Source organism: Archocentrus centrarchus, chromosome 8 (assembly GCF_007364275.1).
Source record: "Archocentrus centrarchus isolate MPI-CPG fArcCen1 chromosome 8, fArcCen1, whole genome shotgun sequence".
Classification (NCBI taxonomy): domain Eukaryota; kingdom Metazoa; phylum Chordata; class Actinopteri; order Cichliformes; family Cichlidae; genus Archocentrus; species Archocentrus centrarchus.
Window position 1 is genome coordinate 28,361,471 of NC_044353.1, and position 23,877 is coordinate 28,385,347.

A 23,877-nucleotide genomic window follows, 5' to 3' on the forward strand; every position below is an offset into this window, starting at 1 on the left:
GTGCAATTTCATTCTTTGCAGAAGAGACAAGAGGGTTACAGGTTACAGCTTTTTTCTTTCTTTTTTTTTTAACCCTTTGAAATACAAGAGTTCTTTGGAGAGCCTTCTGGGCCGGTTCTACATGAAGGAACTATGAATGAATACAAAACAGAAGTTCTTTGCAGAACATCTCTCATATCCCTTTGCTGGTGCCCCAATCTAGAAGCCATTTGGCTTTACCAAAGAAAGTGGTGTTGGGAACACACCATAAGATTGCTGGGCCCAAAGCTGGAAGCATTGATGGTGGTTGTGAGATGGGCTACTTCACCAGATCCACCAATAATTTGGAAATGCAGCCCACAGATTCTGTCCTATTAAAGTCATGCTGGTTCTCTAAAGGCATCCTGGTCAAACTGGCTCTGCATGACATTTGTGGAAAATAGCTAATGACGGGGACCAAAAATGAGGACCCTTATATGGTTCTAGTTGGCAGCTATATTTCTTTGATTGGATCGGGTAAATGTGCAGCACAATGTGCAAACTGCCTTTAAGTATTTGAACTCTTGAAATGGTTTATTTGAACAGTAAAGCTATCCAAACCACACGTTAAATCTTTTGTCCACTCCTGCTGAGAAATATTGCCGCATTCCGCTCTGAATTGGAAATTGCTACTCGCGCCTTTATTCCACCACATCTGTATTATAAAATGTATGCAGGTTGTTCAGAACGCTGCTCCAAGGCGTCTAAGTACTCGCATATTACACCATTACTAATTCACTTGCATTGGCTGCACATTAACTTCAGTCCACTAAGATTCTGATTTTGACTTTCAGAGCACTGCATGGAGAAACACCAGTGTACACGAGTGAACTTTTACATCCATATATCCCCAGTGGGTCGCTGAGGTCATGTGATCTGGGCCTGCTGGCTGTGCATCATACAAGGCTGAGAACTGAAAGAGACAGTTTTGCAGCAGTGGCCCCAGACTCTGGAACTCTCTTTCACTGAGCCTGAGATCTGTGGACTCTGATCTCTTGTAAAAAGCAGCTAAAAACTCATCTTTTTAAACTCGCTTTTGGGTAACTTCCTACCATTTTTGTTGTGAAGCACTGCGTGATATCGATCTTGAATAGCACCACATAGATGAAATCTTACTCATAAATACTTGCCATCTTAGCTTACTATAGCGCTTGTTTACATTTAAATGAATAAATGGGTCTTAGATTTGAAGAGATTTGCAGGGTTTTTACATCAAAACTCAACATTAGTAAGGTAGCAATTTGCATCTTTACATTTTTTTTCTTGTTTAACTGTACAGGTCAAGGGCTGCATTTTTGAAGGATTTTAGATATCACTTTGAGATTACTGCTATCAAACCAGTACAAGGATTTGTTTGTGCTGCCCTAAAATAAAAATAAAAAATGAATCCAGAGTGCAATGTAAAAAATGACTGAAGAAGCTGAAGAGAAATGTTGCTTTCTAGAAATAACATCCTGTTTATTGTGGATGATCTACTGTCAAACTGGCTTTATAAAGTCAGGATAAATTAAAGTAAAGCAGAACATCACTTCTGGAAAGAAACATCAGTTGATCCATTAGGGCAGTGACAGGCTACAATGTAATCAGCCTTACATTTACACTGAAAGTCATTACTTTTCCCTCCCATTTACTGGTTCATTAGAAATCCAATGTGCAGAAATCCAGAGTGCAAACAGATCATGTGTAACTGTCCAAATACTTAGACTGCACTGTAAATGTACTTATTTAACCACACAGCTAAGTTGAGAAACTGCAAATACAACCCATTTCATCATCCCTGTTCTCTCTTTTGAACTTAAACCAGGCAATTTGAGCGGCTGCATCATACTCAAAGTGAGAAAGAGGATGAGGATTAACCTGAATCTGTTACAGTCAGGCAGGAGTGGTGAAGGAGTCTGGATCTGGGGAGGAGATGTTGGGGGAAAGCCACCATATGAGCCTGTTAGTCACAGTACGACTCCACCCTGATGCAGACACAGCTGGGTAAACACTGCTTGGTCAGGAAACCACATGGGACTCAGACTACCTCTCACAATCCCCAGCCAAAAACCTCGGATACACCTCTTAATGCACCGTAAACAAGCAGTAAGAAAAAAGAAAAGAAAAAAAAAAATCATTCATTCCACCTTGAGGCTGAAAATGGAGGGTGAGGACAAAAACTAACAGGAAAACAGCAGAAGCCTCACCTTGGTTTCATTCTGCATAATTAGCAAATCAATGCTGTTTAGATTGGTCTTCTATTTCAAGGTCAGTGGAGTAAGTACAACAAATAAGAATATATATATATAATAGATATCAAACAAGGCTGATTTTTGTAATGAATTAATGGTCATCAGTGATACGAAGCATCGGCACAGTTACATCAAATTAACTCAAGACTGTTCTGTTTGTATTTATAACAGTTTTGGAGGGAAAAAAAAAAATCAAACATATACTGCACATATTTTCATTCGTATTTTGACATTCACAAGGTGACTCTGAAGAGGTAACATCGGGGAAAACAAGGGTGCGTGTGCAAGGTCAGTCAGTCATAATGCAAGTCCGGGGAGACGGTCTCTAAATGAGGTTTGATGTGAAGCTGACATCAGAGGCTGCAGGCGTCCTCAGGCAACTCTCCCAGCAGTTCATCCAGGTCATCGTCTGCACAACACAAACAGGTCAGGGCGTCAGTGTTTTAATACCGCACACATTTGGACTGGACAAAACCAAAACTGTAATTGCAGTGTGTCAATTATAATCGCTGTGAGTTAGTTAACTAAATAACCACTCATGTTGGTGGTTTTATTTTTAAGAACTAAAGCTTGTTCCTGAGGCAGCCGTAACTCTCCGTGCACATCAAGAACAAAACTGTTGGCTAAAAAACAAAGCGATGCATTTTTTTTTTTTTTGCAAATGGCAAAATGTAAAGTGTGATTTGAGGGTGGTGCCAGATCAAAGGCCGTGACGGCATCAAAATTGATTTGCTGAGTAAATAGGCTGCGTTTAGCACTTTAATCCAGTTTTGCCGCTCATTCACGCACATCAGTGGCAGCGAGCTGCTGTGACCGTTGGAAGCAATTCAGTTTGCTCCCAAAGGACGTTTCAACATGTGGGCAGGAGAAGCTGGAGATCAAACAGCCTACACTAGAATCAGTGGATGTTGTTGCCATTATTGGTTTTTAGACTCTCCTCTATAATTTTGGACAATGGCTGGACTTTGATCAGTCTAAGATGCTCACAGGGTGGGGGTTGCCCCTCCCTACCGCCTCCCCCAGGATGTGTGTACTTGTTGATTCTGGATGTTCTGGCGTGGTTGTGGACCCCCACTCCCTTGGGGGTTGTGGTCTGGGGTGGCTCGGGCCTCTTCAGCACAGAGAGAAGGTGGCTCTGCCAGGTGTCGGTCGGTTGTTGGGCACCCCGTTCTTGGCTCATACCGGGATGGTCAACCTCTGGCGGGGTCAGCTGCCCATTGCCTCTGAGGCTCTTGCCCTTTGGACGTGAGGCGGGCGTTGTTGTGGCTTCTCACCCTCATTATCAAGTACAATTTGTGACAAAGACACACACACACACACACTACAACGAGACTGCTGGTTTGTGTATCTGTGTTTGTCTTTTTTCTTACCCCAGGTGCTGTTTGTTTTTTTGCATTTTTTTTTTTTTTTAACCAGGTGCAGCAGTTGGTGAACCATTGTGTCTCTGCAGCTCCGTCCTTTTATTCTTATCTTTTCTCCTATTTTCTTTCATGCTCTTTTTTTTCCTGCCTATCAGCTCTGACACTGCCACATTACACATGCACTTGTGTGAATAACAACAGAAATGAATAAAAAAAAATAAAAGAGAAATACTTAAGAGCTCATCTTGGAAAAGCAAATATGTTTGACATAACAGTGCGTGTAAATCATGACTCTGACTGCAAAAGCTTCCAGACAGGACAGGCTTAAAAATCAAAACAACAACAAAAACATGCTAACAGATCACATTCCTGCATGGAAATTCTCAACTGTAGATGATTAAGATTCATCCTCCAGTGATCTTGACTGTTTGACTCTCAGATCAATTTGGCTTAAAATGCAGAGACTAAACTTCCTAAAAACGGCTTGCCTTTTTGCTTCATATCATTTTTCGATAAATATTTGCACATTAGCTGCAGATCACAAACAAAAAGGGCTGTGCGTGATATGGTTTCAGAATTGCAATCAAATGTTAATGACCAGACAGCGTTAATGTTTTATTCAGAAAAGAATTCATTTTACTGCAGAGTGACAGCAGGCAAGCTCAGAATGTGATTAGACTTCATCTCTTTTCTGCCTCTCTACAAGTGTTAGAGCATGCACAGTGCCCCACCTGCATCCCAGCCTGGGTCCTGCAGTGCCGGGTTTCCAGCACGCTTCGGGGAGCCTCTGTTGTAGCTGTCTGCTGGGGCTTGAGGGTCTCCCTCTGTGTGTCTTTCCCCATCTTTCCCCTCGTCGTCCTCTTCGTCAAACATCAGCTGCATGCAGGAAACTGGCTCCCGCAGGACACCGGGAGACTCGGCTGGTGACAGCAATGTCGGGTCCTGGAAAGGAATAAAAATGTTTTCGAGAAACCGATGAGAGGTTGACTCTATATTTCTGGATGAAAAAAAATTAAATATGTTTTGCATTTCTTTCAGATGGCAGTCCTGCTACTCACCAGGACCAGAGAGGGGAGCTGAGTGGAGGACAGACTGACTCCATCAGGGGCATAAATCCTCAGCAGGTTATTGGAAGTTACATTCAGGTAATGGTTACGATGGGAGGGGGAAAACACGCCCACCTGTTCACAGACTAAGATTAACTGATTTGTAGCTGCTCTATAAAATCTAGCTGAAATACAACACTGAGCTTATCATGACTATGGGCAGTGTGTCTTACTTGTTTGAGCAGCAGCACCGCTCCGACCTTCAGCTCCTCCACTCTGTCCTCCAAAAGACGCCGATGAATAGTTCCCTGCATCTCCCCTGCAGCCCATTAAATAAAAATAAAATATCAAAAAAAGCATTTAAAACACAGAATTATTCATACCTTCAAAACTAAATAAGACTTCCTTCTTAAATCAAAGTGTGCTTTTTTTTTTTTGGTACAAATTTCATTTAATTTATTGCTTCTTGCCTAAACACTTTCAGGCCACACAAGTGAACTTCTTTCATTAACAGCCATTTAAAAATCTGTGTTCATCCATTTTCTGCATTTTATAATTAAAATATGTGAAATGCTTCATTATTTCCCTGCATAGTTTTTATCTAGGAGTTCTTCATTTTTAATATTCTGGGTGTGCAAGTGTCATCATTCAGCGAAATAGCGTGAAACCTTTTCACTTTAATCTGAATGTGTGCACCAGATAAGAAGAAAACATGGAGGATTCAGAAAAACCTAGCAGCCAGAATTCCTGTTACTTCCCAACCCCAGCAGGAGATAACGGGTTTCACAACAGTGGTTATTAATGTTTTTTAAGCCGGGCTCTCTGCTTCGGGCTCTGCGCGTGCTCGCATAAAAAAGGGACGTATCGTACATCACGTGACTCTTCTTCCCCACAAAACGATCCCTACGAGCGCCGCCTGCGCTAACACGCGTTACAGGTGATGATGACAAAACACAGATAGAAAATCAGAACCATAAAATGCAACACTGTTGCAAATAAGACAACCTGCTCTAGACGAGGTTGTGTGTTCAGCAGTAATTTAGCCAGGTAAAAACGACGGCCATGTTTGTGACACACAAAACTCTGTGTGCCCCTCGGGTGACACAAATTTGCAGGATTTATGAATCCTCTGCTTGCCAAGTCTGAAGCCTTGACCCAACAATCATTAGCTCTGAACTCCTTGAGGCAGCTGCCTAGCTGAATTCATTTATGCCGACAAAGCAGGAGAAGGCTACAAGATGATACCAAAGTGCATTCATTTAGCTGTTAATTCAGTTTATAAAATGACTGCAGTTAATAGATCATGGGAAAGCTGATTGCTAGAAATTAATATCAAAAACCAGAGCTTCAGGAAGACTCCTTTGTCCATAAAATAGCATCAAAATTTTGCAAATGAGCATCTAAAAGCATTCTGGAAACAACTGCTGACTGATGAAGTTGAAGTGAGGAGTGAAAAGTGTGGGTGCAACATTCCACGCTTGGGGCTTGTGCTGCAGCGAGTGTCACTGGGAAAATTTCCCTGGCAGAAGGAATGCTGGATTTTATTCAATACCAGCAAAATCTGGAGGCCAAAAATCATATAAAAGCTGACTGTGGGGGGGGGCAATAAGCCTAAGCACAGATGCTTTCTGCAGTAGGAACACACACAAACATCTGATAGCTGCTACCAAAAGCCTTACATGCTGTGTTACTGTGCCAAACGGGATTATCAAGTACTGACTATCGAGGATACCCAAAAAATTAGCTTTAGATCCTTTAGATCCATTTTTGAAACTGGAAAAAAATTGAAACTGAAAATAAAAGAAAAACGTGTCATCTTTCTGAAAACAATCAGGTCACATTTTACCTGCTTAGCAACTCAAACTTTGGCACGCCGAGCTACGTTTCTAGCAATGTAGGAAAACTTCTTCCACACTTTGTGATGTGATTATTCCGAGTAAATATTCAAACCCAAGAGGGTGAAAATATTCATGTCTGCTATGAATTCCCAAAAGAAACTGCAGACAGCTGCAGCATTTTGTGGACATTTCCACTAAACTTCCCGATACATTTAGTGTCTGTTTGTCAAAACCAAAAACTAAAAATGTCTGTGGATTTGTGTGTGTTGCTCTGGATAAATCGGAGATCGTGTTGAGAGTTTCAGAACTTAAAAGTCTGGAATAACACAACATTTTAACAACACAGCTTCCTTCTCCAAACTTATATAAAAGGTAAAATTGCATCTTTATTAGACAGCTGTAAAAAGCAAGGCTGCAACTAAAGATCATAATCAGCAGGTCACAATATTTTTTTTTCAGTTTACATTTAACTATAAAAATATCAGAAAATAGTGAAAAACTCTGTTAGTGAAAAACTATTTAGTTACGGATAAAAAATAATCATGGTTCATGGGCTAAAAATTGTAGACAGTACAAAATATGGACGTAGCCATCGTGAGGCCACCGACTGGTTTGTGAGGTCCTGTTCTGAAGCCTCGAGCTGAGCGTTTCAGTTGTCTCCATCTTGTCTGATCACTTGTTGTTGTTAGCTAGCGAGCACGTCCTGGATAATCCTTCATGGTGAACCTCAGAATGAACCAATGTTTTATTGTGTGTCACCCAAAATGAGTGACTAAGACCATAAACTCAGCAGTAAAGTGTTTACAGAGGTCAAGTTGGAGGTCTTTTTGTAACCACAGCTCTGGCCCCCTGGTGGCATTTAAAAAGAATGCAAGTTTAAGGCTCTTTCGTGTTGGCTTCACCTTTCAGGCTCTGGGAGCTATGTTCGTCTTTAGTACCGTCTAGAGTTAAAATAAACTTGCCACTTTTCCAAAGCTCCGTTTTCTTGGTTTCCAGGATGAAGTGTCTCCTCTCCAGAGAAACGGCTCTTGTGACTGTTTCAATGTGAATTCATATGTTCTTACAAACTCTCAAACTCAAAAGGCAACGAAACCACAGCACCGAATAAATAAATAAATGGACGAAGGTTAAAAAGAAAAAGCTTTTTTGTTAATAAATTACTTCAGCCACTAATATGCTGATTCATTTCTTATAAGTTTGCTTTGTTTTTTTTCTTTTTCAGCACTGGAGGATGTTAAGCTCATGCTGAAAGCAGCCTCTGAGATACTGCTGTCTGCTGGGTGAAAAGCAAAGAACCTTCCAGCAAGTCAGGGGCACATGACTAAGCGGCCGGTTTCTTGTGGTGTCAGAAGCACTTAATACCCACCCACTACTGATGCCAATCTACCGCAATTGAATCGCTAATAAGCACTTAAGTCCGGTGTTGAGTGCAACATCTACTCCTGAGTGATGATAATCAGTTCACCTCATGTGGCTGCTCTCTGGGGGCCATGACAACCGACTCAGCTTAGAGGTGCATCAGACAGGGAGGGGGGGGGGGGGGGGGGGGGGGGGGGGGGGGGGGCACGGCTTAAGAAGGAGTGGGAGAGGAAACGAGTGGAGGGAAGAAAGAGGCTCCCTGCTGTTGAGGCAAGACAAGGGTGTGTGTACTGACTGCATGTACGTGTGTGTGTGTGATCACGCAATCAAGCGTGTTACAGTGGCTGAACTCTGCTCTCGTACCTCATGGAGCTCAATCAGGCGAGCTCCCAGTGAGCAAATGTCAAATGTGCAGGGAAACAGCTCGCAGCTCTCCTACCTCAGTCCCTCTATGGTTCAGCACCAGTTAACACACTTTTCATTTCTTTTTCCTACCACACTTTTTACTTCAAGGCTCAAGTGCTTTACCAGAGCTGAGCTGTCACATTTTAACTGATTCACAATGAACCACCATATTTATTCTATGACTGAGTACGTCTGTGCTTGCCTGTAGTTACCTGTCGGGTCCTTAAACACAGCCTTGGCGTCAGTGTGTGTGTGGACGATGCTCTTCAGAAGCACGGCCATGTTGGGCACTTTGTTTCTTGCCAGCTGTTTCAGTGCAGCCTGAGAGGAAGAGGGAAAACCAGCAGTCAGACACACACACACACACACACACACTTTTGATAATCTGTCACTGATGAATAATTTATGGATTATCTGACAGTAAATATTAATTTTGATAATTAATCCTTTTAACATTGTCTCAAGCAAAAATGTCACCTTTGCTGCCTTCAGCTGAGGCCTTTGGGACACTATAATGGACTTTTTTATATTTTTCCATTTCTAGACAAAAAGTTGAAAAACATTTGTCTGATTTTGCGTCAGCATTTTACTCATAGTTGATAGAAAATAACTGAAATAAGATTTTTCATTGTCTAAATACATTTTCTGCGCTCCAGTCAATTGTATCAATTCCTTCATCCTCCAAGAACTGCCTGCATACTCTTGCCAGGGTCGGGCATTGTCGTAGGGTAGGCTCTGACAGTGGGTCCAAGGATTTCATCCTGATAGCTGATGGCAGTCAGGGTGCTGTTGCCTAGCCTGTGAGGCATCCTGTTCCTTCTTGTACAAAGGAGCAGATACCGGTCCTGCTGATGGGTTAATAACCTTCTACGGCCCTGTCCAGCTCTCCTAGAGTGCTACCAGTAGTGACACTGATCCCTACCAACAACAACCCCCTCTGCTACTTAACTGACCAGACCAGAAGATTGATGACTAGTTCCTTTAATTTTTTTTTTTAGTTCTTCCTAGTTTTTTCATTTCTTTGTAAAAAAGAAATGAAAATTCGTGTGCACAAATTAAGGACATGCCCATCTGCATCAAATATTAATCAAATAAAAATAAACTTAAGATTCTAGTGTAGATTTACACTTGCTTATCCAACAAGTGAAATATGCTGAGTGAAAATATGCCCTCATACTGTCCACGTGCGGTCTGATTTGTGTCTTTTAGGAAGGACAGGAAGTGCAGCACAGGGGTTGCTTCTCAACTTAAAACCACCTCATGTGGGCGTAATACTCGCGTCCTGCACCAGAAGGCTCTGCTTGGGCCTGGCTTCATGCGGACATCGGCGTGCCCTCCAATCTGCCCACACTGCAAGGTCACCGGCTGTGCAAGCATCCCTCAAGTGGAAAAGGAACAACTAATCATCTGTGATGTCCACAGCTGTCTGCATGAGCATCCACACAGGGTTAGAAACCTCATTTATTTTAGATAAACTGAAGGTGTTAAGTCATTCTGACAACCTATTGCTACCTGTTGCTTTGAAAAAAATGTAAAAATTTAATTCAAAAAGGTATCAAATCTCCTCCAATGTTTCAACCTACTGAATAACCACCCTAGCTTTTAAATGAACCCTCTCAACACAAATCTGAGGTTATGAAGATGAACTAATGGAAGTAAATACATAGCAGTAAGAAGGATTCTCACTTGAGATCATCCTTTCTTTCCACCGCATTTGATGGTACACATTGGGGCGACGTAGTAATTTTGTTTATTCATGAAAAACAAGGATTTGTGGAAGCCGACATTCATGTAAACGGCTTAACCTGAGCGAGCTCAGCCAGCGTCCCGCCGCTGACTCTGCGCCTCATAAATGGAGCCGGTGACAGGCGCAGACGGCAGGAACCAACATGTGTAAGAACTCAAAGTGACTGCCACTCAAAACTACTTCACACAGGCGGCCCTTCACACACAGCTAGAGGAGAACAGCAGCAGAGTCTCCATTAGTGTGATTGATGAGTGATCGTACTGTTTATAATTACACAACACCTCCAGGACAGCGCTGTCATTTGTTCTGATTATGCCAATAGACCTCCAGCAGCAGCAGCAGCACAGGCTGTTATGATTGAGGGAAGATACATAATTTAAAAAGATGCTTGACCTAAATATTAGTGTATGATGGCACTTAAGTAAACAATATGAGCAGGACTTTTTTTTTTCTCTTTTCTCTCTGACTAACGATATCGCCAGCTCACCTTGCGAAGCACCATGACCACACTGTAGGAGTGCAAGAAGCATGACGGATTCCTCTCGTCCAATCCCATCTCTGCCTTCATCACTACCCAGGCACCGCCGCCGAACTCATCTTCCTCAGTCTGTGAGCTGGAACCCTTTAAGATGAAGTTTTTACACCCACAAAAATAGAGCAACACCATAAATGGAATTCTCGACCTTCTGCCGCTTCCTCCAAGTGGCTATAATTAATAAATCACACAAGTCAGTATAAACTGTGTTATGTAGTGTACTGCATCATGTACAAACAATGCACCAATTGGCAGACAGCTACTCCTTCCTGCGTAGACTAGCTGGGGAGCAGAGTGAAGCATTAAGCAGCTGATGTGCCAGATGTTTCCTTCAGGAGAGCAAAAGTGAGTGAATATTGCACTTGACATCAGGGGACCATTAGCAAGCTGGATGTGTAAATAGGCATGTCAGCTCATAAGGTGGTGGCAGTGCTGTTTTTGCCATTCGTTTCTGCTGTTTCCATGTGGCCAAAAATAAAGAAATAAATCTGTTCATGATTTACTGGCTTCACACCGTGTAGACGCCTGGCATTTTCAGGCCTTTTCTGTAATTTCATCTACTTTTGAAGATGCAACAATGGAAAAAAAAAAAAAAAGATATAGAAAAAAAATGAATTCAGCATGATGCAACTATCAGCCAGTAAAATCCAAAGAATTTTCAGTAGACTTTTGTTGGCAACCTAAAAAGAATCCAAGTCTTGTTAGCTGCAGATAAGAAAATAATCCCTTATTGCTCCTCTGTTCTGCACACAGCAAAGCAGTATGTGACACCTGATCCTATATGCATCTGCTCAGTGGTTTTTTTTCTTTTTTTTTTTTCTGGCTGTAATGAAACCAAAACCTGAATGCATTTCCTTCCAATTTCAGTCACATTCTGTGTTGCAGGAAGGTGAAATTTAAAGAAGAAAAAGAATTTTAAAACTCTAGAACTGAAATTTCCAAGAAGTGTCTGAATTGATCACTGAACTCAGCAGGGCTTTATAGATAAAGATGTGCTATGAAGATAAAACAGAATGAAATACTCACATAAAAAGGTGAAACCATTAGAAAATAAAGCAAATATTAAACAGTCATTTTAAGTTATATTTCCAGTGAATGGTTCCAGTTTCTCCAGAATGGACTCAATAATGGAATTAATCATCTGGTGAAAACATAATACATTCAAGTTTTGGTTTATCTATCCATATTTTACAGAAGATCACGTTTTTGTTTTGTTTTGAATTTACCTGACTTGGTAGTCGAGCCACAGCCCCGTGGGCAGGAGTCTGAGGAACAGAAACCACAATCTCATCCAGGTTCTGACCTTGAGGCTGAGAGAGGAAATTTAAATCACTATATGGCACCATGGTGGAAAATGAAAAACACATCACTGACTCTGCATTTCTTCAACAGAGTAACTACTCAGTTGAGATTGCATTTGGTTTGACTGCACTTGTCCTTTCATTTCCAAAGATGCAACATTGGAGGGAGGACACCAGCACCGCATGAGACCAACCTGCTGTGGCAGAAGCCCTGCGGGACCAGGGAAGCGCCGAGTCCTTGGCTGGTGAGGCTCTGAGCGAGGCCTCTTCTTGGGAAGCTTATTGGAGGCTGATACTAGCTGGACCAGGCGATTGGTGAGGACTGGTGTGTGAAGGGGATGAGGGCTAGCAGAGGGGGAAGAAGAGGGAGCCGAGGATACTGTCTCAAAGAGGCTGCGGGCCTGAGGGGAAGGTCTTGGAGTTGAACATGCTTTCTGCTCAAGTGTCCTGGAAAAAGAGGCGGGGACTGGCGAAGTTGCAGTGAAGCCAGGAGAAACACCAGACCTCTGTGGAGGTGCTAATGGGAAAGCAGGGCGAGGATTTGGAGGTTGCACAGACGGAAAAGGAGCCAAGTTTTGACCAGAGGAGCTAGAAGCCTTGCATGCTGCACTAAGATCCCTCATTGTCCGTTCAGGTAGTGTCTGAATCCCTCCATAGGTCGAGGATCGCAGCTTTTTGGCTGATGGCTCTACTACGGGCACACGTGGAGCAGGAGGTTGAAGCAGCTGTCCTATTTGGCCATCACATTCCTCCAGGTCTGCCAGGTCAACATCCCAGTCATCAAAATCATCCTGAGCCACACAGGGCTTCGGCAGCCCCTTGGCGTGACCGTGACTCTGTTGTGTTGCCCGATTTGGATCAGAGTTATTCAGCGTAGGAGGAGGAGGAGGAGGAGGAGGAGGAGGGAGGGGAGAGTGGAGCTGAGAGGAAGATGAGAGCTGCCTCAGCCCCAAAGCAACAGTTTGTCCCGTAGGAGCAGTGTGCGTGCTGCTCTCTGATGCTGTGCCATTGCACGGGGCAGCTGATCTCTCTCCAGTTTGCTGGAGGCGAATTTTCTCCGGCTCACTGTGAGCAACAGAGGAGGCACGCAGAGCACAGGATGACACAGCAGCTGCCACATCGGCTGGTCCAGACACTGAGCAGGAAGCCCAGTCTGTCTCGAGCAGGTCCTGGGAAACACACACATACACAGACAGTGGGAGTAAGAGCAGGAGGGAACAGAAGGAGGATCATTATGTGACAGAAAGCAGCCTGCAATGACAGTTAAATGAAATCAGGTGTTTTTATATTTATTGTTTATTACCTCATCTTCAAAGTCCTCGCCAATGCTGAACAGGCCACTTAATTTGCAGGTCTGTAACAGAAGTAGCAACTCATCAATGAAACGTCTCCACAGCATGCACAGCAACAGATGTCAATAATATCAATAATGTGTCCTAATAAACTCGAAAACGTGCCACACATTTGTGTTATTTCGCGTGTGTTAGCTTAGTTAGCCTCAGCTGCGTTCAGTTTGCTGGACTTACCATCGCGGTTATGGGCTACCGCGATGAAAACCGTTGTTGATCACGTTGAGCAAATACACCAAACTTAGTAAGACATCGACTGCCATTCAATACCGGCTTATAAATATAAGCTTTGCAATTTTCCCTTTACTTTTACAGTTAAACGCGACTAGCCTGCGAGGTATATGTAAAGTTTCTCTGGGCTGTGCTGCTTGGTATCGCGCCCCACGTTCAAACACGACGTAATGACGTAAGGAATGTTTTTACAAAGAATGTTGAAGCGAGGCGAGATGATTACAGCCTCATCGCATACGAACCGGCATTAAACGTAGCTTCGTTTTTGTTTAAGTTTAGCCAAACTACAGAGTACTTACTGACAAAGCTATGTAAGCTATAACACTGTCTGCAAATCGAGTATAACACATGTTTGATCGTGATAATGTGGTGTTCTTCTTAAAACCGTATTGATCTATCTTGGCACTGCCGTGCTCTTTGGTTTACGTGACTGTAATAGAGCTAAATGCTGGGTCAATACTCCCATCTAGTGGCCGCTGTGAATAAGACCAGTATCAGCTTGCATTCTGATCTATTAATATTCAGTGCTGCACTTGTGCAACAATCTTGTGACTGTGGCCACAACGGAAGAGCATTTAATTTGTAAATCTCTTCATAATAGTTCATTTTCAAAGGAAAATGAGATTTATTCCAATTGTAAAAGTGTTTATTTGACCTCTGCTTGAACGTGATTCACAGCTGTTCCAGTAAAGGGTGAGTAAAAGCTGTATGTTGCTATTTTAGTAGACAGTACTTCCCAGTGCTTCAGTGGGAGGAGGCTGACTTTAGGGAGGTGAATGTGTGGGCGTCCTGCTCTGATAAAACTGGAAAATGGCATAAAATCTTCCTCCTTTTAATCTGTTTTGACTTTGAGGCCCCATGTCAAAGAACACATTTCCATTCACTTCTACCTCACTGCGCTCTCTGAGACTGGAGCAAGAGTTTCAAGAGTGGGACGATGCACGGCGAGCACTGGCTCACAGGAGAGCCATGACTAGAGCGCCACTGCCTCGGCCCCCCAGGCCTCCTCCCCGTCAGCAGCGGCTCCAAGAGGTCAGGGCCCCTCCGCCCCAGATCCGATGCAGAGACACGGCTGTCCACAACACCTTCATGTGTGGGGACATGAAAGGAGTGTATGCGGTGCTGAAGGACCCTGGTATGGTCAATGCCCTGATGGAGACAGTGCATGAGGAGATGGTGTGGGCTCCAGAGATGGGTATGACTTTGAAGACTTCTGTCTTTTAATCTTCCATAAACACTTTAATCTAATTAAATGCATTTCCTCCTCCTCCAGGCATGTGGACTATGAGCTCTACGGTGAAACAAACCTCAGCCTTACGTCTGGCTGCCAGCAGAGGACACACAGCATGTGTGGAGGAGCTGCTGTTTCGTGGGGCGGAGGTGAACGCTGACCCGGGAGGCAACACCGCCCTCCATGATGCGTGTATAGGAGGCCATTCTATTTGTGTCCAGCTGCTGCTTTCTCATGGAGCAGATCCTGATCTGTTGGCTGCAGATGGCAGCGCCCCGCTTCACCTCTGTACCTCTGCCCAGTCATTCCAGTAAGTGCTAAAAAAAAGCTGACAACAATTTTCTTACTGTGCATTAGTATCAATATTCAGCTAAGGGTATTGCTGCCAAGCAGTAATTGAGAGAAAGCTTAATATTAATGTTCTCTTACAGAGAAAATGTTCTTCTTTAAATGTCATTTACCGCAGTAAATAGAAAAAACTTAGTTTTATATAATTTAATGTAATAATACAAATGGCAGATATCTAGTGAACAAGAAAAAAAAACCAAGGTATTACCAAAAATAGCAGAGAGCTGCATTTCTTATATTAATATTAGAGAGGAAAGGCCCATTATGGACTGAATGTTTTGGCAGTGCAGATATTGAGGTAGATATTCATATCTACTATTTCTTTAAAGGTGTGCCGAGCTGCTTTTGGAAGGAGGTGCAGAGGTCAGTGTAAGGACCAGGGAGTCGAGACTCACACCTCTGCACGTGGCTGCTCGACGAGGCCTCGAGGAGCACGTCGAGCTCTTTCTTAGCCACGGAGCTGATGTGTTGGCCACAAACCGAGAGGGGGAGACCCCTCTGAATGCTGCGTGCTCTGGAGCCGAGAGGCCATCCGAGGCCGGACGCTACCTCCGTGTGATTCAGAAGCTTCTGGACGCAGGAGCCGATGCTCGAACTGCAGGGAGGAAACAGCACACCCCACTGCACAACGCCTGCGCAAACTGCTGCCCCAGGATTGTAGACGTCCTCCTGCTTCACGGGGCGAAGGCTGATGTTACCAATTGTGCAGGATACACACCGATGGACTGTTTGCTGCAGGTAGCAGATGCTGTGTGAAATAAGGAAGTAATGCAAATGAGTATCGTTAACAATCGCAAAGGCAGACATACATTTTGTGATTAAAAAACTTTTCTGTTTGATTCTTAAGGTGGTAGAAGATTTCCCGGACCAGCAACCTGAAGCAATCGCGCAATCACTCCTGAACCACGGAGCTAAGCCTGTTTCACCAAAGGTTTGATCAAACAGCCACACTGTGAGGGAACTGCTGCATATTAAATATGGACATAGTGCAAAGACACTGGTGAATTCACACAAACTGTTAGCACTGACTTCATGCCAGTGCTGGCAGTGCGGTGATGAAGGAAACATTTTTAAAATGTGTTGCTTCTACAGCTTTATATTAAAGTCATAAGCTGTAACAATTAATCTAAAGGCGAGCCAAATTGCAAATAAATAAATGTCACATCAGGGATTGATAAAAACATCCTGATATGAAATAATAATACATGTCAAAGTTTGATGAATATAAACAAAAATAAGCAGACAAATGTTACAAAATATTAAGATTGGAAAAGTCTAAATATCTACATTTAATATATTTTGTTAATGCACAAAAGAGTAAATAAAAAATATAAGCACTCTCAGATTAGACAACTCTAACACAAAGAACATATAAAGCAAAGAGTAAACATGGAAGAAAAAAATGGCCCCAGTAATGTAAATATGTTCTTTTAATCAGATTGACACCTAAAAATTCTTTTCTCAAAAGTTGGATTAGCAACAATGTATAATAACCATAAACTGTAAAGTGATAGTTTTTAAACTTCAGTTAGTTATTTTTCTGTTTACAAACAATAAAAGAATACTTATGAATGTGTAATAACTCATTAATAATAGGCTTATATAGAATCTAAGACCATGCTGGGCTTGTTATTGTAAAGTTGTAGCTATTGTTTATAAAACATTGTAAATGGTTAATAAACACATTTGTGATGCATCTATGAACACTGTTTGGACGCGTGTTATAAAGCTGTTTGTTGTACTTGTTTTAAACTGCGTATAAAAAGGCCGGTAAGATGGTGATGGTGTAGAGTTGGTGACTGTGAAGATGTAGACTGCACTTTGTTTCCTGTTTCAGCCTTTCTTTGGTTTCATTTTTACTAGCTGTTTGGTTTGGGATCGAGGTTTGTGTTAAAACATGAGAACTTAGGAGTGAAACCAGTCTCACCATGGCCACAAAACGTGTGTCACACGATGCAATGCCAACAGGCCTCATGCGTGTCTCTGATACTGCAGTGGTTTTGACTGAATAGGTCTATTTGAAGTGCCTGAATTGAAAATAAACTCACTGAAACATTTATCAAAAGAACAAATACCTAATACAGTGCGTGCAATTACAGTATGGGGGATATTTTCTTGCAACACTTTGGGTCGCTTAGTACCAGCTGAGCATCTTTTAGACACAACAGCCTGCCTGAGTATTGTTGCTGACCATGTTCATCCCTTTATAAACGCAGTCTTCTGATGGCTGCTTCCAGCAGGTTAACACTTCGGGTCACAAAGCTCAAATCATCTCAAACTTGTTTCTTGAACATGACAATGAGCTCACTGCACTTAAATGGCTTCCACAGCTGCCAGATCTCAATCCAATAGAGCAACTGCAGCAGCTGTGTGATGCTATAATTTCAATTTGGACCAAAATCTCTGAGGAATGTTTCCAGCACCTTGTTTAATCTATTCCATAAAGAATTAAGGCAGTTCTGAAGGCAAATTAGGGTTCAATACAGGACTAACAAGTTGTACTTAATAAAGTGGGAGGTATGTGTCAGTTGTAAGGAGACCCTGGAGAAAGGAGCATTCATAGGGTGAGAGGCTGGGCACACGCTGGACTGGTCACTAGTCCATCACAGGGCTGGAAACAATATAAGGAAGACAAGGAAACTAATGCAGAGCAAAAGAGAGGAAGACCAAGACACGGAAACACGAGAGACACCAGAAAAATGTGAGAAATGAGAAAGAATATCATTTAAATCAAAATGGGAACTGCAATCTTAACCTATCTTAACATAACCTGATTAATTGATTAATTTTTCAGGATGGTTAATATAAAATGTTACTGTTCGATTTTGCAAACAGTGTTTTGTTCACAGATGCTGAAGCAGTGTGTCCTCTCCCCGGCCACCGTGGAGGTGATGCTGAACTCGTACTCATGCCTCCCTCCCAGTGAATGGATGGATGCTGTGTCTGCTGAGATACACGAGGTGAGCTCTCTGCAGTGTTAGATCTATTCTCCTCTGCTTGTTTTCCTGCCACACTGTAGTGTTTCCGTTTCTTTCTCCCTGCTTCAGGAGCATCGGCGTTTCTTCCAGTTGGTGCGTCAGCGGAGTGCTCAGCCTCGCTCTCTGCAGCACCTCTGTCGGTGTGCTTTACGTCAGCATTTAGGGGCCCGGTGTCACTCGGTAGTCAGTAAATTGGACATTCCCAGCTCTGTGAGGAATTATCTGCTGCTCTGTAATGATGGCACGCTCCTCTGACTTTACATTGTGCGCATCCTCCCTGACTGGAAAAATTAGTTTAGATTTATTTTAGATTTCAGGGGGTTTGGGGATGGTGACTCTCATATAACGATGATTGCAAAATTGAAAAAATGTATACATTTTCCTGTTACTTAGGGGAATTTAACGAACAAAAATGTATGCAAATTAGATTTGAAAAACATGTCTCTGATGCTATTTTAAACTAACACTTGTTTTTTTGTGAACTTGAATACCTTTAATAAACTTTTTTTTTTTTTAAGATGCTAAAAAAAAACAACTTCCTGTTGAATAACTGTTTAGCTATTTAGTTTCATTTAGATTGGTTGGTTGGTGCTATATGTATATATAATTTCACTACTAATTTTAGATGAAATGATCAAAGATGTAGTGAAGGAGAACATGCAGAAGGTTGGTGTGACAGAGAAGGACGCTAAGGATAAGGTGGATTGAAGGCAGACATTATACTGTGGTGACCCTTAATGGTAGCAGCCAGAAGAGGAAGAAGTTGTTTCATATAAAATGTGCTTTAAAAGTGTTCGATATTACCAGTACATCAAAGTGTAGCAATACCTTAGCCAGTGTTGGGGAGTAGTGAACTACACATACAGGTACCTCTTTATGAGTAGCTTACTGGTACACAATATGGGCAGAAGTACTAGGCCACCTACACAAACACCAACCCCCCCATTTATCCAGGGTTGGGACTGGCACTAGGAGCACACCAACCAGTGCCCCTTTGACACTGGGTTTGTGTCTCCTACCTGTATCATAAGGTGTCAACCGCTAGGCTGTGAAGATACAGTCCTACACTTAAATGCAGATAACTGAAAAGGCAGACTGCATGGTTAGGGGCTTGATTTTATACACCTGTGGCAATGGGACGGAAAACACCTGAATTCAGAGTTTAAGAGGTGCAGCCCAGTACTTTAGTTGATATATTGTATTTCTGTTTGCTTATTTCTTTTTGTTTTTACTTTTCTGTGCAAATACTGAAACTACAAACAACTTTGGGCCATAAAAATCATAGGAATTTTTTTAATTGAGAGAAGACTTTCGTCTTTTTCTCCACTTTTTTTCTTTTTAATTATTTGAAAAAGTTTAAATATTTGATTTAAAAAAACAACACTGTCCCGATATAACTGAGTTTGAATGTAATTTATTCCAATAAAAATGTTCTTTAAAAAAACTACCGTGTTTTTATTGTGTTGTTTTTTACTTTTTTAAAATGCATATCGAGGAGGAGCAACAGGCGCCCCCGTTGCCCCGTGATTACGTCACGCCGCCTCTGTGTTTATTATGTGGTTTTTAAGCAGCAGCAGCTGCTAACTAGCATTAAGCCTCGCCTTCAACCATGCTCTGATTTTACAACTGGCAGGTGAGATTATTTGATGTTTATATATGCCGTTATATACACTGAAGACTATTAGATGCCCAGCCGAAGCTGCCGCTCAGTCTGAAAACTGTTATGCGACAAAACAATCCGAGCTGTGAGAGTCGTAAACAGCCGAAGGTCGTTTTCCAGCTAGCTACGTAGGCTAGGTGGCAGGCTGAGTTAGCTCGCAGACAGCAGTGTAGAGCGTAGTGTTATAAGTTGGAAGCGCACGGGATAGCTTTCATAATGGCTATGTGAAGGCTAGTGTACGTCTAGTGTAAGAATCATGACAGAAAAAACCCACTGGTGACACGGCCTTGAATTAGCTGGATGGCTGAGGCTTCCCAGCTACATGAAACAGCTGTTGACCAACCTTGGTATGCTGCGCATACTTCTATAAAGTAACTTTGATCCTGAATGAAGCCAGACGGCGATTTCTTAATTTGTAAATACCTCCTGAAAGGATAATCTTTTTTTTTTTTTTTTGAAACATGTAGCTACGTGTAGCTACCAAGCTTTTAAGTGGTGTCACTAGAGTTTGTTACACGAATAGAAAAGTAAATGTAAAGATAAACCGTAAACATGAGTGAACGTCTTGTACCAGGTTTTATTCAGTCAGATTTGAACTTGATCGTTGCTGGGTTTAAGAGTATGCTTGTTAAACTTAAGCAATGAGGAACCATCCTGTTTTTTGGCCACTGTCATCACACAGCCTATGCGAGAGACACGTAAATAAGATCCTCTGTCACGTCATGTTATTTATATGTGTCGTGTATATGATGGTGGGAAACAAATAGGCCAAAATTAGAAAGTTGATCAGCAAATATTTTGACAGCTGAATAATCCAGACTTTTCTGTTGTCCAGATCCCCCATTTTCCCTTTTTTCTAGCGTGTCATAGATACATCAGTAGTATAATAATTGTTTGATGCCCAAATTTCAGGTGAGAAATTGCTATGTGAGACAGGGTTGTTTGTCAAAGTTAAGTAAATCCAGTGCTGCCTTAAAGCTGCCTTGTTCATTGTGCAGTAGGACCTATAGAAATCTCAGGGTGTGAATGACATTGGTTAGTTGTAACTGAATAGATTTAGATGTAGCCTTTGTTTGGGGGAAAACAAACAAAAACAACAACAAAGTCATATGCTAGGGCATTTCATGGCTAATAATTGGTCTTTGGGAGTGTGACTACAGCCCAAGTCTGCATAAAGTAAAGATACTGAATCTGTGTTACATCATGTAACACTTCTCTGCACTTCCTGTTTTTTGTTCTGCCCATTTGATAAACAGAAGTGTCCATTATGCTTGAGTAAAAGAAACACCACATCAACAAAACTGGTAGAAAGGACAAAAAAAAAAAAAAGATTACAATGCACATATTGTCTTACTCAGGCTAAAACCTCTTTGTAGAGTGCCAGAAAATTGTGCAGGAAAAACCCCCAGCATTACTGCTGCCTTGCTTTGGATAATCCTCTTGAGTGTCTGCCAACTAACTCAGGGTCTTTCCAGCACTCATTTTTGCAAGGCAGTTTTTTTCTTTCCTCCAAAGAAAAAAACTAGATTATAATAGAAATTGCCAATAACCAGAAATATCACAAAATTCATGAACTATTTCAGGGTTGTTCTTTGCTAAAATTGGATCTTTGATGGGTTACTACACACGTACACCTGAAACACGCACATTTGTCACCACGAAAATGTTACCTTACATAAAAGAAGTCTGCATTTTCCTGTTATTTCTGGCCATTTGATAAACAAAATGTATTTTATGCTTGCGTATAGGTGACCCTGGTTAAAAATGGCTTAAAAAATATTGTTATTATAATCCTGGAGATTTTTCTTTGAGGAAAAGTACAAAACTTCTTTGGGAGTAACAAATGTCTTTATATGCAGGAAATGTTCTGTATTAATTGAGGAAATTCTGTGCATTTCTACATTGTTATCCCAGAAAATAAAGGTTTGAATTTGTTTAGATGATACACATGCAGTGTGATGGTAACTGTGGTACAGACTTTTAACCACTTGGACCCACATTTGGGAATTTGTGTTATGAAATTCCTTAAACTTATATTTTCTTCAGGATTGGAGGACAGAGATGGCAGTGTGTGCACTGACCATGTTGGATGGGATGGAGGATGAGGTGACAGCAGCAGGTGGTGTATTGCTCCTGGTCTTGGCCCTCATCTTGGCTTGGCTCTCGACCCATGTGGCTGATCGGGGAGACCACATATTGGGCACGATCCTCACTGTGGGTGCTCATGCCTCTCTGATTGGACTAGGAGGCCACGACAACTACAGTGGAGGGTCAGCTAGTGCTGACACGCCCGAGCAGCAGACCCCTCCACCTTCTCAGGAGAACAAGCCGGATGACGGTGAGCCAACAGCTGACAGAGGAGAGAGTGAGGGGACCGGGGAGGGAGCTGAGGGGGTTTGGACAGATTTGCTGCTGGACATACAGCGCAAACAACCCCAGGCTGGAAGACTGCTCACCGCTTCTGATGGAGAAGATGATGAGGTTGATGAGGAGGAGGATGAGGAGTTGGAGGAGGAAGTAAAAAAGGCTACAAAGCCTGTTCCAGTTTTGACCAGCGCCACCTCCTCTCCTACCATCACCAGTAGTACCACTTCCATCTCTGTCCGTCTGAAGTTTTTGAATGACACAGAAGAGGTGGCTGTTGTAGAGCCACAGGATACAGTAGGGATACTGAAAAGGTTGGTAAAATAACCCTGAAACTCCACCACCAAACTTCACGAATAACACAGATAATACAGCCATTAGGAAGTTATCTTCCCATAAAGACTGGATTGCCTTTTACTGTTCATTGATTAAGACTTAATGCTTAGTTTGAACTTTATTTGGTTTTAAAAGAGGTTATGTATGGGTGTATTGGTCAGATGTTGACCTAGACTCTCTGCTGGTTTAAGTTAAGAAGTTTCTTTTTCACGTTGATTTTTGTGGCACTTGTTTAAGCCTAACATATTACTCAGTGAGTAATAAAAGTTTGTTTAAAGCACATTTTATTACCTTCAAAAAAGTTTAATTTTTGTCCTTGTGCTAAGTAAGCTAATAGGCTTATGGCTGGATCTTTGGATTGATTGTACAGACAGGAGTAGTATTTATCATTTTGTCTAACTCATGGAAAGAAAGCGCCTTATAATTGCTTTAATTTCTCACCTCCCTTCTTTTCCAGCAAATGTTTCTCAGGGCGGGAGCATCAAATTAAATTAATCTTCCAAGGCCAGCTGCTGCAGGATCCCAAGAGGACTCTGTTATCCCTAAACATCACAGACAACAGCGTGATCCACTGCCACATCTCTCAGGCCCTGCATGAGGTCAGTCCAGAGGAAGGGGCTCAGTCTGGAGCAGGAGCAGGAGCCGGGTCTGGAGTCTCCAGTGGATTCCGGGCGGCAGGTGTGGCCATAAGCACCAGCAGCCTGGTGGTGCCTGTCTTTGTGGTGATACTAGCTGTCGTGTGGTACTTTCGCCTCAACTACAGGCAGTTCTTCACCGCCCCTGCGACCATCTCCCTCGTGGGAGTCACTGTGTTCTTTAGCTTTCTGATATTCGGGATGCACAGCCGCTGAAAAGGCAAAGAAAGGGCACACACTTATAGTTGAATGCTGTGAGAAATAAAAATAACTACAGCAGTGGGTGAGCGTCTGGAGAGATGGACAAACCATAAAGGGCCTCAGCGCAGATGCTGCAGCTGATTGCAGAGCGTATGTGTACGTGCGTGAGTGGTTAAGTGAGCCTGTTTGTGCATGTACAAAAATAAAAACATGAGTGACTGCGGAGTATAAGTGCAGTAAATAATAATCTGCACAGAGTGAGCATGCTTTAACTAAAACCTAATTTAGCTCCTATTCAAACATGACGTAGTGGTTCACACCATGTTGTAACTCTGGCTTCATCGCATTGCCGTGTTTATTGCTGTAAAATATTCATGATGCTTATACCATGCGCTATTCTTTGAGATGATTGTGTTTTAAGAAAAAAAATTAACTGATACAGTAGCTCAAAATCATTTGGAACCACTTACTGTCGTGCTGCGTGTGCCAGTTGCCATTATTCTTTGAATGACTCGAGTTCTCTGTATGCAAATAGAAATTGTACAACTGCCTCAGTGCAAGACTGTTTTCTTTTTTTTGCTACGTAGGAGTAGGTTAATTTAAACATTATGAAAAGATACTGTAAATATAGTGTATTTTGTGTAAATAAAATTATACAATGAATCAAGCTGCATCTGGCACTTAAAGATTTGGGGGTTGGGGG

At 42.2% G+C, this 23,877-nt stretch overlaps 3 protein-coding genes across 4 annotated transcripts; 2 read left to right on the plus strand and 1 right to left on the minus strand.

The window, feature by feature from the left end:
- Positions 1-1,526: 1,526 nt before the first annotated feature.
- hrob (homologous recombination factor with OB-fold) lies at positions 1,527-13,566 on the minus strand. Of its 2 annotated transcripts, XM_030734942.1 has the most exons (10): positions 13,368-13,566; positions 13,145-13,195; positions 12,036-13,010; positions 11,767-11,850; positions 10,493-10,627; positions 8,471-8,579; positions 4,890-4,975; positions 4,669-4,791; positions 4,342-4,552; positions 1,527-2,658 (listed from the first exon to the last, which is right to left on the minus strand). In XM_030734942.1, the coding sequence occupies exons 1-10, from the start codon at positions 13,368-13,370 to the stop codon at positions 2,603-2,605; spliced, it is 1,833 nt and encodes a 610-aa protein (XP_030590802.1). In that variant the 5' UTR covers positions 13,371-13,566; the 3' UTR covers positions 1,527-2,602. The 2 variants fall into 2 exon arrangements, 1 of the variants encoding a protein (XP_030590802.1); XR_004020259.1 differs by lacking the exon at positions 1,527-2,658 and having other exon boundaries at positions 4,422-4,552; positions 4,669-4,802.
- A 414-nt stretch (positions 13,567-13,980) lies between these two features.
- Positions 13,981-18,455, plus strand: asb16 (ankyrin repeat and SOCS box containing 16). Its single transcript, XM_030734943.1, has 7 exons — positions 13,981-14,114; positions 14,275-14,616; positions 14,695-14,962; positions 15,330-15,738; positions 15,848-15,931; positions 17,850-17,960; positions 18,048-18,455. Exons 2-7 carry the CDS (start codon positions 14,280-14,282, stop codon positions 18,231-18,233), a joined length of 1,395 nt encoding a protein of 464 aa, XP_030590803.1. The 5' UTR covers positions 13,981-14,114; positions 14,275-14,279; the 3' UTR covers positions 18,234-18,455.
- A 1,035-nt stretch (positions 18,456-19,490) lies between these two features.
- tmub2 (transmembrane and ubiquitin-like domain containing 2) lies at positions 19,491-23,841 on the plus strand. The gene is made up of 3 exons (XM_030734945.1): positions 19,491-19,611; positions 21,685-22,316; positions 22,796-23,841. The coding sequence occupies exons 2-3, from the start codon at positions 21,700-21,702 to the stop codon at positions 23,187-23,189; spliced, it is 1,011 nt and encodes a 336-aa protein (XP_030590805.1). The 5' UTR covers positions 19,491-19,611; positions 21,685-21,699; the 3' UTR covers positions 23,190-23,841.
- The last annotated feature ends 36 nt before the right edge of the window (positions 23,842-23,877 follow it).

Bases quoted from the DNA above. Each gene is read 5' to 3' on its own strand.
- asb16 (XM_030734943.1), top strand. From the start codon at position 14,280: ATGTCAAAGAACACATTTCCATTCACTTCTACCTCACTGCGCTCTCTG. The intron at 14,963-15,329 runs GTAAGTGCTAAA...ATTTCTTTAAAG, and splicing joins ACCTCTGCCCAGTCATTCCA to GTGTGCCGAGCTGCTTTTGG. The intron at 17,961-18,047 runs GTGAGCTCTCTG...TCCCTGCTTCAG, and splicing joins TGTCTGCTGAGATACACGAG to GAGCATCGGCGTTTCTTCCA.
- tmub2 (XM_030734945.1), top strand. From the start codon at position 21,700: ATGGCAGTGTGTGCACTGACCATGTTGGATGGGATGGAGGATGAGGTG. The intron at 22,317-22,795 runs GTTGGTAAAATA...CTTCTTTTCCAG, and splicing joins ACAGTAGGGATACTGAAAAG to CAAATGTTTCTCAGGGCGGG.
- hrob (XM_030734942.1), bottom strand. The intron at 4,976-8,470 runs GTAACTACAGGC...AATGGGCTGCAG, and splicing joins TGTGTTTAAGGACCCGACAG to GGGAGATGCAGGGAACTATT. The intron at 4,792-4,889 runs GTAAGACACACT...GTCTGTGAACAG, and splicing joins CGGTGCTGCTGCTCAAACAA to GTGGGCGTGTTTTCCCCCTC.